We start from the raw sequence: 15,314 nt of genomic DNA, 5'->3' as shown, positions 1-15,314 counted from the left end.
TCTGCAGCTTCCTCCCAGAAAGGAACTCCTAACCACCTCTCCTCCATCACCTCCTGCTCTCTGAGTGACAGTGACCCTGCGTCTGCTCCTGGACGTCACCGAAATGGCTCACAGTCAAATCCCTTGTCCTCGGTGTCTCAGCTACACGGGACGTAGCTGACCACTTTCCTCCCACTGTGAGCTCTGTCCTGGGATCTCCGAGTCACCCTCTCCTGGTTTCCTTGCAACCTCCCAGGCCACCCCATCCCTGTCTCTGCTGCTTCCTCCTCCTCCTCCAAGGGCGCAGGGCTTGGCCTTCAGACCTGCTGTCGCCACTCTCCCGACTCACTGCCCGTGAGCTTTGTTTCTGTCCTGCGGCTCGACGTGCCTCCCAGCTGTGGGTGCCGTTTAGCCGGCTCTAATCCTGACCTCCTCTCTGAGCCCCCGGCCAGATCTCCTCTGGGATGCATCTCGGGCCCCTTGCCGAACAGAACAGAACGTGTGACTTTTCTCCCTCAAGCCTGCTCCGCACGGGAGAGGTGCCGCCACTCCCCCAGCTCTTCGAACCACCAGCCTTGAAACCAAACCCTTACTGAGTCACGCACTGGGGGAGCTTGGCATTGAAGCCAGGTGCCCTCATGCTGGCTCCATGGCAATTCTTAAACCTGTATTTGCTGAGCACCTATTATGTGCTGGGCACTTGCTATTCACTTTCCCCTTGATTGAGTAGGAGCTGCTTTCATTTTCATCTTAAGACAGACACTTAAGAAACTTAGGTGAAGGAGGAGTTCCCTTGGGGCATGGCGGGTTAAGGATCCAGCATTGGCGCTACAGCAGCTCAGGTCATGGCTGGGGCATGGGTTCAATCCCCAGCCCAGTGCCATGGGTTAAGGATCTGGTGTTGCTGCAGCTGTGGCGTGGGTCCCTGGCCTGGGAACTTCCATATGCCACAGGTGCAGCCAAAAGTGAAAAAACCACAGCCCAAGCTCCTTAGCACTGTGACCAGCAAGACAGCACTGCTCTGACCCTGTGCCACCAGCGTGCTTTCCGTCCAACTGCACGCTCTCAGGGGAGTTCCTTAACCCCACCGAGTCTCAGTGTCCCCGTGTGTAAGATGGAAACAAAACACCTTACAGGGTGTCAGGACAGGGGCCACATCCTGTGTCACAGCACCCGGCACACGACAGGCTCTGGGCAAGTGCTGGTTACTGTTACTAGACGGCTGCTCTCTGCATCGCTGCCCTTGCGCACGGCCAGCGGCTGGGGCTCAGAGCTCCGCCTCGGTGTGGAAGGTGCCTTTGCAAAGCCCTGGCCCAGGTGAGACAGGGCTCGGATGTCCTTGTCTGCAGGCATAATGATAGGAAGAGGCTGGTGTTACAGAAGCGGCTGTTTTTGTTTGTCATCCAGGCTCACTAATCTAAACATCTCTCGCGCCCCAGGCATTATTTTAGGGCCAGGAAGCAGCACGCTGTTTATTGAAAGAGTCACGGAAGAGGATGAAGGCGTCTATCACTGCAGAGCCACCAACCAGAAGGGGTCCGCGGAGAGCTCGGCATACCTCACCGTGCAAGGTAAACAGCGGCTCGAGAGCACGAGAAACCGCTCAGACACCTATTTCCCTGTTTGTTTAACTTCCCGCCGCGCGGTCCCCCGGCTGCTGGCTTCTCTGGCCTCCCTCTCCCCTCCCGCTCCCTCCCGGCTGGGCCCAAGGTGAGGACACTGTCTGGCCGGCTTTGGAACACAGTGTCCGCAGAGGAGGAGTTCCCGGGACGGAGGAGGGCCAGCTGCCGCCCGCGCGGTGACATGGACCCCCAGAGGGAGAGGGCCCAGGGCGGCCACACCTGTGAGAAAGAATTCCTAGCAACACCCACAGCCTGGAGAGTCTGCATTCTTTTTCCTTTGCCAGTCTTTTCCCCAGTGTTTTCAGAAGCCGGCTTTTAACACGAAGGAGACCACAAAATATTATCAGCGAAAAGCCGCGCATCATCAACAGACCACATTTCAGAAAAACATTCCAAGTGCTTCCTCAGACAGTTTGCTGAACAGCAGAATCCAGAGGCCTAATCCGGCCCTGGGCCCTGGCCATGTGGCTTCCATTTAGAAAGTAGATGAGACCTCAACTGCAGCTCTCCGGGGCCAAGAAACATCCCCAAACATAACATTTACCGCACCATAAAGTCTTCAAATTGGCACCTCGTGGATATAAACAGCTCCACACGCTGCGGTTTTATAGGGAAAAAAGACAGGGGCCTCTTTGCAAATGCTCCCCAGTAGACCTCAGAAGCCGTAGGAATTTCCCAAGGAGGAACCACGGGAGAAGGCAGTTGCTCTGCCCTGGGAACTACGCTGCCTAGAGACAGTGCCTGTGAGAATTCAGATCCCTTCACGCTTTTTTTCCCCACATCACTTTTGTTTGTTTGTTTATTTTTGGGCCATGCCGGCTGCATGCGGAAATTCCCGGACCAGGGATCGAACCCACCACAGCAGTGGCAATGCCAGATTCCTAATTGCTAGTCTACCAGGGAACTCCACTCAGAGTCCCTGAAAACAGACCATTCCCACTGTTTTGCAAGGAAATTATTTTAGAGGGTCTCTTGAAAAACCTGAAACTACCACAAATTTCTACTTTCAGGAAAATTCGAGGGTCGCATTTGCCACATCCTTTCAGGAATGGTCCTGTCCCCCAAATAACCCTTGTTTTAAAGTATTCTTTTGACTCTTCTGCTTCCAAGTGGAGAAAACGGTTTATTAAGTGTGCATCTCTAACACCTCCTTCCTCAAAGGATCGTTCCTTTACCTGCTAACAGGGACTCCAGACCAGGCCCTCGGGGAGTAGCAGCGTCAGGCGAGGGGGGCCGGGGATCCGAGACAGGGAGGGGGGCGGGCAGAGAGCAGGAGGCCTCCCTGATGCTCAGCCCCCACGTCATCCTGTGTGACGGTCACCGTGAAACCCCGGAGAGGGTGGGATGACAGACCTAAATCCCATTGCCAGCTTCCAGCAGACCTGGGAGAACCTGGGACCATCTGCCTCGACGCCCTCCAGCTGAGCCACCTTCTCTATCAGGGGATGCGGGTCAGCAGTGGCTGGCGCCTGATGGCTGGGGAGAAGCCCTTGCCTGAAGCCAAGACTTTGGTGCAAGTGTGCAGGTGGCCCCCTCCTGTCCCTTCCCCTTTTCCCCCAGGCTGATCTGTGTGCCCTAGAAGCCACACCGCTTTATGACATCTGCGAGTTTCTTCCGACAACTGGGCACGACCGCCCCCCTCTATTTGCCATAAGCCTCCTCTCTGGCAGCCCGGCTGTTAGCCTGCTGCTGTCCATGGCCAGAGCAGGGCCACTGTGGGGCCTCCCAGGCTGGAGGGGGGCCCATACTTTGGCCATCGGTCAGCCCCACTCACCCCAGAACGCTAAGGGCGGCTTTGGCTCACGATGTCCACGCAGCCTTGGGTCCAGGCCCCGTCCCTGTTTCAGCCGAATCCTCCTCACTCTCTATAGATGCTTTTGATGCTGCAGGGAACTTCAGGGTGGGAGCTAAGTCAGAGGCGCATCCTCTTCTCTGCTCTCCACACCATCTTTCTTGGCTCTTTAGTCCATACTTACTTTCTTCTTCTTTTTTCTTTCCTGGCAGAGCCTGTGGGCATAGGGAAGTTCCCAGGCCAGGGATCAAACCTGCGCCACAGCAGCGACCCAAGCCACTGCAGTGACAACACTAGATCTTTAACCTGCTACATCACCAGGGAACTCCTCTTCTTTTCATTATTATGTAGGCAATGATAGGCTTCTCTTTCCTAGTGAATTCTTTGGGAGCAGGAACTGGGTCCGCCCGCGCTTTGGCAAGTCTCCGTTCTCTGCAACCCACCCCACGCCCAGCGCTTCGCAGGAGACCGTATTTATTCACCTTTATGTATGGGCTCTGGGCTAGACGCTTACACGGACTCCCCGCAACCTCATGAGAATCCGGAAGGGTAAGGAGTCGTGTCTTCAGTCTCCAGATGGGGAGATGGAGACTCAGAGAGGTGAAATTACCGACCCACATTCTGCCCAGGAACACGTGGTGAGGCAGACTCGAGTCCATGTCTTCAGTCTGCCGAGTTCCCACCCTTCCTCCTGAAGCACCCCAGGATCTGGTCTGCGAGGTCTTGGCATAAACTGCGCTTCTAGACCCTTCCAGTCCCCCTGTGGTTTGGGGTTCTCTCTCCCGCTTCTAGACGCCTCCATGGATTCCTCCTCCCGAAATGCTATGCTTGTCCCCAAAGTCAGCCAACATTACGAACCCTGCTGTCACTGATCATTTCCCGAGTTTCTAACAGCCTGGAGCGTTTGCTCTCGAGGAAAGGGGAGCGAGACGTTCCCACTGTGGTTCAGTGGGTTAAGGACCTGACAGTCTCCGTGAGGACGCGGGATCCATCCCTGGCCTCGCTCAGTGGGTTAAGGATCTGGCGTTGCCGTGAGCTGTGGGGTAGGTCACAGATGCTACTTGGATCCAGTGTTGCTGTGGCTGTGGTGTAGGCTGGCAGGTGCAGCTCTGATTTGACCCCTAGCCTGGGAACCTCCATATCCCACAGGTGTGGCTGGAAAAAAAAAAAAAGGAAAGGAGAGAGAATTTTCCCTGGAACTTCCCATAGCAGCAGCCGTTGCAGGTGTGCTGACCCCGTCATCTCCTGACATCATCCTTTAGCCTCGCTGACAGCCCACCTGCTCCTCCTCTCGCCTCCTCTAATCCACCCCAAAGTCTAGAGTCATCTTGGGAATGACTCATCTTTGACCCAGTGCTCCAAATCTTGCAGTGGTTCCTTATCCAAGCACAGTGTCCTCCACATGAGCCACCAGCCTTGTCCCTCCCCACACCCCAGCCCCCCGGCTGGACTAAACTACTTGTAACTCCCTGTCCACGCCATGCCCTGTCCCCACAACCCCATCTTCTGCCCTGACCATCATTTTCCTTGTGGCTGAACAACCCTCCTTCCCAACTTGCTCTCCCCTGGACAAGCCTACTCATCTTTTTTTCTTTAATTTTATTTTATCCCTTTAAATTGAAGCATAGTTAATTTACAACATTGTACACGAAAGCGATACTGTTTTTATATACATTTGTTTTCAGATTCTTTTCTATGATACATTATTACAAGATACAGAGACTAGTTCCCTGTGCTCTTGCTGTTTACCTATTTGATATATTTGATCCTACTCATCTTTTAAAATTCAGTTTTGCTCTCATGTCACTTTCTCTACACATGACCTCCTGTCTCACCCTCGTTTTCCCGTGTGCCCTCAAACTTGCCATGGACTTTTAATGCAATGCCCATCGTGGTGTAGCATTCATTTTTCTACCCCAGAGCACTTGATGAATGTTTGTTGGACTGAAAGTCCAAAAAAAAAAAAAAAAAAAAAAAGAGAGAGAGAGAGAGAAATACATCAACATATTATTATTATTTAGGACAATAGAGAGAAGCCAAATTAAACTAGTTGTTAACTCAGCAACTCATTTACCCGCCCTGGACTATGCAGGTTATGGGCATGTAAGTCAAAATCCTAACCTCCATGTGCTCTGAAAACCTAGTTGGAAGGAGATTAAGGGAAACATAAAACAATTAGAATCTGATCCATAAACATTTTGAGCTCCTTCTACGGGTAAAATAAAAAAAAAAAACAAATAAAAAAACAAAAACAAAAAAAAACACTAGTTTGTATAAAATAGACTACACACTGCCGCTAGTAAGGATTAAAGAACTTCATAGAGGCAAGAAATGATATGGATAGTGACTTGACTTCTGGAGGAGGTCTTGCAGGGCGTTGCAGAGTGAATGAGGCAGGAAAGAAGGCAGTGAGGAGTTCCCTTGTGGCACAGAGGGCTAAGGATCTGGCACTGGCACTGCAGCAGCTCAGGTTGCTGCTATGGCACAAGTTTTCGATCCCTGGCCTGGGGACTTCTGTGTGACATGAGCACAGCCAAAAAAAAAAAAGACGACGACAGTGGGTTATGGGGCAGCTTTGGACCTCCTACTCGATAGCTCCCTCGGCAATAACAAAGTCTAAATAATTGTAAACACTTCCTCTTGGCTCGTCCATTGACTTTTCTGAGGAACTGGTACTTTTGGTTCATGACCTCTTTGTACTTGCGGGTATTCGTCTTCATCACTTGGAGGAGTGGTATCATTTGCAAGGCAGCTGCAGGCACTATACACGTGGCTCCTTCTTTGTACCCCTTACTGCCGCCAATAACCATGCTTTTTGAGTTGGGTCTGCTTTATAGGTTTTCTGCCTTCTTCTTTCCTCTCTTTGTAAATTTTTTTTTCTGTCAGAGCGATGACTGTATCCAGCCTCTCGGCTGAAAGAGTGTGGTTAGCTGATAAATGATCTGATCAGCCACCATCAAACCACACTTGAAATATGTGTACCCACTTCTAAGAGACGCATAAACACATGAGTTCGGTGCCTTATCCGGTAGTGACAGAGCAGAGCCAGGAAGTGAGGGTGTCTAGTCTAAAAAGGAGTCACCTTGAGAGTGACATATTTCCTTCAAATATTTAAGGAGCTTTCAGACAGAAGGGACACTGGCCTCATTCTTCGACAGACCAGAAAATGTAACAGGAATCAAGGAAGGGAGGTGATGGTGCAGTTTCAAGAAGGCAGGTTTGAGCTCCTTTTAAGGATATAATTTTGAGTAAGAGGAATTTTTGAAAGTTGGTATTATGTGGATCTCACAAATCAGATGCAGGATCTTGAGCTTCAGAAGTGCTCTGGGCTCACTGAATAAAAATTTGGTCCTTGGATGTTGTTCAGATCAGCTGAATGCAATACCTGCCTAGTGACTTCATCCCTGACATGGGATTCTTGCTTCTGGAGTCTCAATCATTCTTCTCACTCCGATGGCTGTGAACTAGGTGAATCAAGCTTCGGGCTTGATTTCCTAATATATGCAGTATAGCCCTTCAACGGATCTATCTGGTGAGGTTGAGCTTAGGAAATGAAAGCAGGCAAATAAGTTGTGTCTGTGGCTATGTTTAACCAATTGAAAGAGGTTCATGAATTAGCCAGGAAGGAAACTGTCTGCTCTTTTTATTTCCTTTGAAAAAGGATTCTTATACTCATAGATAAAACAATGTGTTATTTTTGTATCTGAAAAGGATGAGGGGACTGGAGAGTCAAAGTAGCTTCTTTAAATAATCACAGGTCTTGTTTGGTTTGGACTGCCCAGGAGCACACGTGGACCACTCAAAGGGAAGTTCTAATATTAAAAGCGACGAAGTTCTAATATTAAAAGCGACAACAGTGAAACTGTTACAAGCTACAAGAATTTCTGAAATTAACAGGGTACTCTGTAGCTCAACAGAACTGTTACAATGCTTGCAGGGAACATTTTCATCCTAGAGCTTATAATAATGATGATAAAGAACAGTTCATTTTAAGTAATAACTACAATATACGTAATAAATACAGATTTAGGCTTTGCTATGGACATACCATTTCAATAGCATTTTTTTTTTTCCTACACTGGCAGCATACAGAAGCTCCTGGGCCAGGGGTTGAACCCGAGTCACAGCAGTGACAACACCAAATCCTTAACCACTAGGCCACCGGGAACTCCTTAGCATTTTTAATTATACAGGAGAAAACAACTTGAAGAATAGCTACCATTTTTAAGATTCTTTTGAGGATGATTGATGGATTCAAAAATCATGAAAAGCACAGGAGAGTCTGAATACTTGAAATGACGCAGTGGGTGTGCTTTCTCAATTTTGTGCCCCATGGTGGAGTTCCTTTTATGGCACAGTGGAAACGAAGCCAACCAGGAACCATGAGGTCCCAGGTTCAATCCCTGGCCTGGCTCAGTGGGTTAAGGATCCAGTGTTGCCGTGAGCTGTGGTGCAGGTCGAAGATGCACCTCGGATCTGGCGTTGCTGTGGCTGTGGTGTAGGCTGGCAGCTGTAGCTCCGATTCGGCCCCTAGCCTGGGAAGCTCCATATGCCGCGAGTTCGGCCCTAAAAAGACTAAATAAATAAATAAATACATTTTGTGCCACAGTGATCGCACGTTTCAGGAAAGGACTCACTCGGCAGGAAGGATACACTATGCTCTTTACTAAGATTCCAGGAGTAAAGAATAGGAAAAGCTCAAAACAGACGCGCCCCAGGTACCCAGCCTCTCCTTTTCATCCCCCGCCGGCCACGCTCAGTTTCCGCCCTGCCCTCCTGAGCCGCCCGTCCTCTGCACTCCCTCCCTCCTCTCTTCCCGAAGCCTGCCCGCTCCCTCCCGTGGCCGTCCTGCCTCTGGGAAGGACACGACAGACCAGTTCACGTGACCATGCGGGAGGCTGCTGTGGCTCCTCTCAGGGGTTTCCCAGGGACAGAACAGAGAGCGACAGAGAGGAACTGGCAGCTCCCTCGTTTCACACGGGAGGGCTGGGGTGTGCGTGCCTTTGTGCTTGAACCTAAACAGTGACATCAAGCTGGCCTCGATCAAGAATTCAAAAAATGGTGACGGAATTCGGTTATAACCTCTCATGCTTGTTGGCCGTGTGGTGTCCCATTTTAAGTGCATAACATGCATGAGCCTCCTTCACTTTTGCAACAGCCCCGTGAGGCGTTTTTCCTGCTTACAAGGGAGAATCTGAGGCACCGAGCAGGTTAGGGCTCTGTCCAGGGTCACAGCTAGGAAGGGGCAGCGCTGAGACGTGGACGCCTGTTGACTCAGTCTGCTCTCCGGCCTCTCAGCTCCTGGAGGGGAAGAGGCCCCACTGCAAAGCCAGTGGGTCCCTGCTCGGGAGCTGTGCAGCCTTGGGCAGATGAGCCACCCCCTGGTGCTTCAGGTTGCTCACCTGCAAACCTGAACAGGGGTGTAGCAACTTTATAGGGTCGTGGCAAGGATTAATTAACACATTCAAAACAGTACCTGGCATATGATACAAATGTCTTAAACATTAGCTAACATATCTGTTTGTTAATATGACAAACCAAATTCCATTTCAACAAAACGTTCTGTATTATAGTTTTCCGAGACCTAGGAATTTACACACATGGCATTCCAAACCACAAAACTCCTATTTGACCTAAGGGTTTAACTTGCTGTGATAAAAATGTGTTAACAGAGGAGTTCCCATTTTGCCGCAGCGGAAAGGAACCCGACTTGGAACCATGAGGTTGCAGGTTCAATCCCTGGCCTCGCTCAGTGATGATCCAGTATTGCCGTGAGCTGTGGTGTAGGTCGCAGACATGGCTCGGATCTGGCGTGGCTGTGGCTATGGTGTAGGCCAGAGGCTGCAGCTCCGATTGGACCCCTAGCCTGGGAATCTCCACATGCCGCAGGTGCGGCCCTAAAAAAAATGACAGAAGACCAAAAAAAAAAAAAAAAGTATTACAGAGCTGATAGAATAGCAATATTAAATATCTTTACCTAAATTACTCTTAAAATGTACCTTAAATTTAATCCGAATACAGTATGTCCATCCATCACTGCCCTTAAGATGTTCCAAGTTAGTGTGTGCACACAGAACTTTGCAGATTCCTAAAAAGCTCCATAAATAGTATGAAGGCCAATTTTAATATCCAATAAGCCTTAGAGAAATTATGTAACAAGATACACTGGATTACTGATCCCTGGATTTTATTTATTTATTTGCTTTTTAGGGCCACACCTACGGCATATGGAAGTTCCCAGGCTAGGGGATCAAACCTGCATCCTCATGGATACTAGCTGGGTTTGTTACCACTGAGCCACAGTGGAAACTCCCCTGATTCCTGGATTTCAGATCAAAGGAGGTGGCACTGCTGGAATGGCTCATGGGGGGAGCCAGGTCTAGAGGTACTGATTAATTTTCTTTTCATGCATATGTAAATATTTGTTGAGACTTCCACTCGGCCAGTGCTTGAAATGCAAAATGAATAAGAAACACCCCCCTTCTCTTGATGTCTTAATAGCTTAATGGGCAATAAGCCCACGTAAAGTTACATCAAATTAAGACAGTGAAGGCATCAGAGGCTAACTCCTAAGCCACGCTGCAGTGTCTGGCAAATTTCTCGGGGGATGCAATGCAGCTGTTTGCAGAAAATGATCGTTACTTGGGTCAAAGTCTGATTGGTTTTAGAGGGAAAAGACAAACTGATATATGCAATATGTTTGGATGAAAAAAAAATTACCTTGCACTTGAAATCCAAAAAGGAACAAGGAGAGAAAGAACAAAAGGGGAGGGGAGGAGAGAAGCTTCAGAGTAACAGCTCACACCAGTTTTATCATCTCCCCTGAGGGCTGGGTGCTGTTGTCACCTCCACGTTTTAAGCATAAGGAAGCTGGGGCCCAGGGTCCTAGTCTCAGACCCAGGTGCTTCTAAGGTCACATAAAGCCCTCCTGCCTTGATGAAACTTGCATTTGGTCTCTGAAGTCAAGGTGGGACCTGGGACCAGGGACCCTGGTCTTTTGCTTGCCTGGTGGGGGGGTCCCCTATCACCCAGTCACACCTCGGGAGCCAAGCTGCCTCACTCTGAGGCGTGTGGATTTGCCAGCCTGGAGCCACACAGCTCCATGTGTCAGGGCTGCTGCAATGCTGATGCACCATCGCCTGGCTCTGAGCAGACAGAGCTGCCGTCGCCGTCAGGCTCAGGGCAGGATGGCCCAGCTGCACAGGCTCTAGACAGGCAGACCACTTGGAAACCAGCCCTTCCTTTCCCAGGAGGGAAAGTATGAAGCCCAGATGGGTCACTGACACAGAACGCCCTGGGTGACAAGGCCAGCAGTCTACAATTCAAGGTACAAGCACCCCAACTCTCCACAACAGCCACCTTCTTGACGGTAGCCCGTGTGAAACCATGCAGGTGCCCGTCTCCTTCCTCTGCCCCGTGCAGCTGGGCTGGTCCACGCACTGCGTTCATCGGCTGACACCAGCGAGCTAAAGCTGGGTCTAGGAAGGAGACCAGCAGGTGGATGCTTGACTTCTAAGAAAACATCTGTGTGCTGGATGGGACGAGATGCTGCAGCCTTTAATCTACAGCAGAAGACTATCCAAAGAGACAGAGCAAGTTATCATGTGAGACAGAGGTAGCACCTAGATACTATGTCTTATAAAATGAGTTTAGTTTTCCTTTGACGGTAGTAGAACAGTGCATAGATCTTTCCCTTCTAACAAATACCCAGCTGGAAGATGTTTTTAATGAGCTGACTCCTTACAGGCATAAGTGCACACAAACACATTTGGTCCCACTGAAAGGAATGCTGCCTGAGTAAGGGCTGTGGAATTACTTTGGGGGTCAACTTCCTGCCCTGGGGAATGCAGTGGGAACGTTCCCACAATGGGAGGGGGCCTCTCCCAGGGTGTTCCGTGCAGGAGGCATCTGCGGAGGTTTTATGTAGGCAGTGGCGAGTCTTAAGATGCTCTCGGCATCTCCAGCAGCCAAAAGCCACTGTGCACAGAGTCCTAGTCAGTTTTGGGTTCCATAAAACTTATTTGCAGCACAAGGAAAAAAGTGTATGTGTGTGTATGGGCGCACACGCACATCTGAAGACAGCAAGACAGCTGAAATCCAAACTTGCACTTACATAGTTCCCATCAAGAGGACACTTGCTGAGAGAAAAGATGGTCATACTTTTCAACCAATCTCATGAGGCTCAGGGAAAAGTAACCATGAGCAGCCAAGGCAGCAAATGAAGGCAAATTCATTCACTCAACCTGCCAACACTTTCCGGATGCCTACCTACTATGTGCCAGGCACTCTCACACGAGAGAACGATGAGGAGACTATTTTCTGCTGCTTCACTGAGAGCTTTGGACACACTCACCAGTTCATCAGTGAACACTGTGCCCTTTCACTGGCCACTATGTACCATCACCCAGAACAGAGCCTGGGACATGGTGATGCTCCATCTATTTATTGGACGAATGTACATGAGCAGGAATTTGGCCCTGAACCCTTTGAAAGCTTCATGAAACTCTGGAGACCAAGCAATATGACTTCTCCACTAATTCACCCAACCTGGTGAGTGGAGAGAGAAAGATGAATAGCTGTGGCCTCTGCCTCACAGGAGCTTACATCCTGGCAGGGAAAGAGTGAAGGCCAAAGCTTCGAGGTGCAGAAGAGCTGGTATGTTTACAGAACCTCAGGTACATTGAAGTGACTGGAACAAAGGGACCACGGCAGGCAATGAGGCTGAAGAAACAGCCAAGGTCGGGCACAGGAACTAAGGGTTTGGGGTTTTATCCTGACAGTGATGGGATGGTGGTAGAGTCATGGGGTGGAATCTGCGGTTTGGCGGGATCACTCGGGCTAGAGTGGAGGAGGGACTCAAGGCTGGTTAGGAAGCTCATTCAGGTGGGGACTGAGGGGTCCTTGACTGAGCAGTAGGGCGAGAGGTGAGAATTTCATGAGCCATGAAAGGAGGGTAAACGGGACTTGGTGGTGGGCTGCAAAGAGATAAAACGCCAGATTCCCCTCTGGACGAAAAGATCAGCCATGGCAGGGACGATGGTGCACAGGAGGTATACGAACAGCTAAGAGGGAAGAGGCCCAGGTCTCTGGCTTGGGTATTTGCCGCTGTTCTGGGCAAAGAAGCTTCATTGGCACCAGCTGCCCACGGCATTTAGCCGAAAGCCTTCACAGGGATGTGAAGAACTCTCCGGGGTCTGGTCCTGTCCTGTGTCTTGCATGGCACTGCTGTCAGTGCCCCATCATTTCCCAGTTCTGGGTCTTTCTCCCACTGTTGCCTGGCCCCATAAAGCCCTCCCCTGCCTTCACCACTGCAGGTCAAAATCCATGTCAAGTGTCACTTCTCCCTCACCCTCCAAAGTCTTTGCACCTAGTTTCTTTGCATTTGCCTTAAGCCTCCGGGGGAGGCTGTGAGTGAGCTGGTGGAGGGTGACAGCTTGCCCTCGTCTGACTTCCTCTCTCCGTGCCTGCAGGGGAGCTCCATCGTCTTCACTGTGCTGAAGCACCGCCCACCAGATGAGACAAGTTCTCTCTCAACCCACAAAATGGGGGGATTCTTGCCCCCAGCTTCAAGGGCAGTCGTGAGGACCTGGCACATAATAGGTGCTCAATAAAGAAACATCACCTTCCGCAGTAGCATTTCTAAACAGAAGAAGGGGCACTTGATCTTGGCCTAACTTAATACTCAGCCTGTCTCCTTTTTATCAAAGTTAGAGGGCAAGGGCACTGCTTCAGGGCTCCTGGGAAACAGTCCCCTGTAATCCATCAGCAGGGGACCCTGGGCCGGCCCACGGGGCGTCCCTTTACAAATCCCGAAGAGCTTCCTCTCTGGAGGCGTCTCTTGATTCTTTGGGTCTTTTCTTTCTGGTCGTGGAGCAGAAGTGCTTGGCTTCTGATCTCTGAGAAAGAGGTGATGGGAAGAGGGTCTCCAGCACTTACTCTGCTTCATCCCGACCCGCAGGCTGGCTGCTGAGACAGTCAGAAACAGCCCAGATGCCAGCCGCTGCGGGACTGGGTGGGGAGGTGCTGGCTGTTCCAAAAGGAGCCAGCAGGCAACCGGGACAGTCCTTGAGCTTTTGCTTTATTTTTAAAATCCACTTTGAAGGATTTTGGAGTCCCTGGGGAGACTTTTTAATGTCTTTTTTTTTTTTTCTTTTTCTTTAGAATTTCCTCTAAAACCCATTAGAGAGATTTAACATTGTCCAGATTTAGCACTTTAATGGGCTTTGGTTCCTGCCTTCTTTTCCCGTTTTTTTTTAAATTTCTCCTCTGATTTTTAATTCGCTGTTTCTGGGATCAGAACGTTTGCAAACTCAACAGCAAAACTTCTGGAAGTCTTTTTCATTTACCTGAGTTTATAATGACAATTGCACAGACCCTCCCCGACCTGGAAGCAGATTCTGCGCCCGCCTCTGACGAGCCATTCAGGGGACCTGGCCGGCCGCTGTGGAGCCGCGGCCCCGGACAGCGAGCTGTTACTCAGTGCCCTCTTGGTGTTCTTCTCTCTCCAGGAACCTCGGACAAGTCCAGCCTGGAGCTGATCACCCTGACGTGTACCTGTGTGGCTGCCACCCTCTTCTGGCTCCTGCTAACCCTCTTTATCCGAAAACTGAAAAGGGTAAGAACATTTCAGGGGAAGTTCTATGCTCCTTTTTTGTTTTTGGTTTTTTGGGCTTTTTTTCTTTTTCGGGCCTCACCCAAGGCTCATGGAGGTTGATGCGGAGCTGCAGCCACCGGCCTACACCACAGCCACAGCAACACCAGATCCGAGCTATGTCTGTGGCCTACACCACAGCTCACGGCAACACCGGATCCTTAACCCACTGAGCGAGGCCAGGGATCGAACCCACTTCCTCATGGATCCTAGTCAGGTTCTTAACCCATTGAACCACAACCGGGACTCCCTCTATGTGCCTTTTTACCTAGGATTCCAAAATGCCTAGAGGTGCCAGGTATAGTAACATCATGCCAGGTCCCCCACTGATGTCCGGGGCAGGTGCTCAGCAGCTATGAGCCCGTCCTCTCTCTCCCCGGTGAACACAGAGAAAATGAAACAGCAAAACGTCTCTCCACCATGATGTGGGGTCTTCAAAAGAAAAGCTAGAGCCAGGACCAGCTGACTATTTCCCAGGGACTGTCTTGATATACAAACATGTAATAAAGCCTTTAAATTTCATTTGACCTGAGACCTGGGAGGCGCTGTTTTCTTAACCTCACTCTCCGCTTCTCAGCAGAAAGGAAAGAGCAAGATCAAGACTGACCTCTGACCCCTCCCTGTAGACACGCCCTGCTGGTCCCTGCGGGAGCCTCGTGACACAGTGAAGTTCTCTAGAGAGTGCGGTTCGGGGGTTCGGGGTGGAGTCTGGAACATCAGAGATGAGGCCTGCAGCGCAAGCGGCTTCTCCGAAGTCTGGTGGGGAAGAGCCGACAGCCAGTCCGGCATTCATTCATTCATTCATTCGCACCTCGAGTGCTTCCTGTGTGCCTGCTCCATGCAGAGTGCCAGGCCCCGAAGGGCCCTCTGTGACAGTACTGGGCAAACGCCACCGTGAGGTCTGGAACCAGTTGATGGATTGGAAGCCATCAGGTGGACGCATGTCAAGTGGCCGCTAGAGTCAGCTGACGGAACGGCAGGCAGGGAGAGCTGGGAAGCTGGGGCGCGGCAGGGGCCACCCTGGGGACAGACAGACCGGGGATGGGGACGAGGGAGGCTGGAAGGAGGGGCAAGTCCACAGTGGCTGGGAAGGGATTTCGTCTGAGTCCGGGAAGAAAGAGGGGGCCTTGGAGGGGTGGGGGCAGGGCGGGGGTGAGCGGAAGTGCGAGCGATTTGTGTCTGAAAAGACGACTTCCGCTGCTGCTGCTGCGCGAGAGGACGATGGACCCCGGCGGCGGGGCTGGGACTAAAGAGACAGGAACCCAGCAGA

The 15,314-nt window shown here is 50.8% G+C and overlaps 1 protein-coding gene across 3 annotated transcripts in view; it reads left to right on the top strand.

The window, feature by feature from the left end:
- FLT1 (fms related tyrosine kinase 1) overlaps positions 1-15,314 on the top strand; it is a 176,398-nt gene that overhangs the window by 122,755 nt on the left and 38,329 nt on the right. For all 3 annotated transcript variants that reach the window (XM_021065525.1, XM_021065524.1, XM_001925740.7), the window contains exons 15-16: positions 1,419-1,550; positions 13,902-14,008. In XM_021065525.1, coding sequence (XP_020921184.1) covers positions 1,419-1,550; positions 13,902-14,008 — 239 coding nt within the window. The remainder of the gene's footprint in view (positions 1-1,418; positions 1,551-13,901; positions 14,009-15,314) is intronic.

Source organism: Sus scrofa, chromosome 11 (genome assembly GCF_000003025.6).
Source record: "Sus scrofa isolate TJ Tabasco breed Duroc chromosome 11, Sscrofa11.1, whole genome shotgun sequence".
Taxonomy (NCBI): Eukaryota; Metazoa; Chordata; class Mammalia; order Artiodactyla; family Suidae; genus Sus; species Sus scrofa.
The sequence above is the reverse complement of the archived record's forward strand: the minus strand, read 5'-3'. Positions and strand labels throughout refer to the sequence as shown.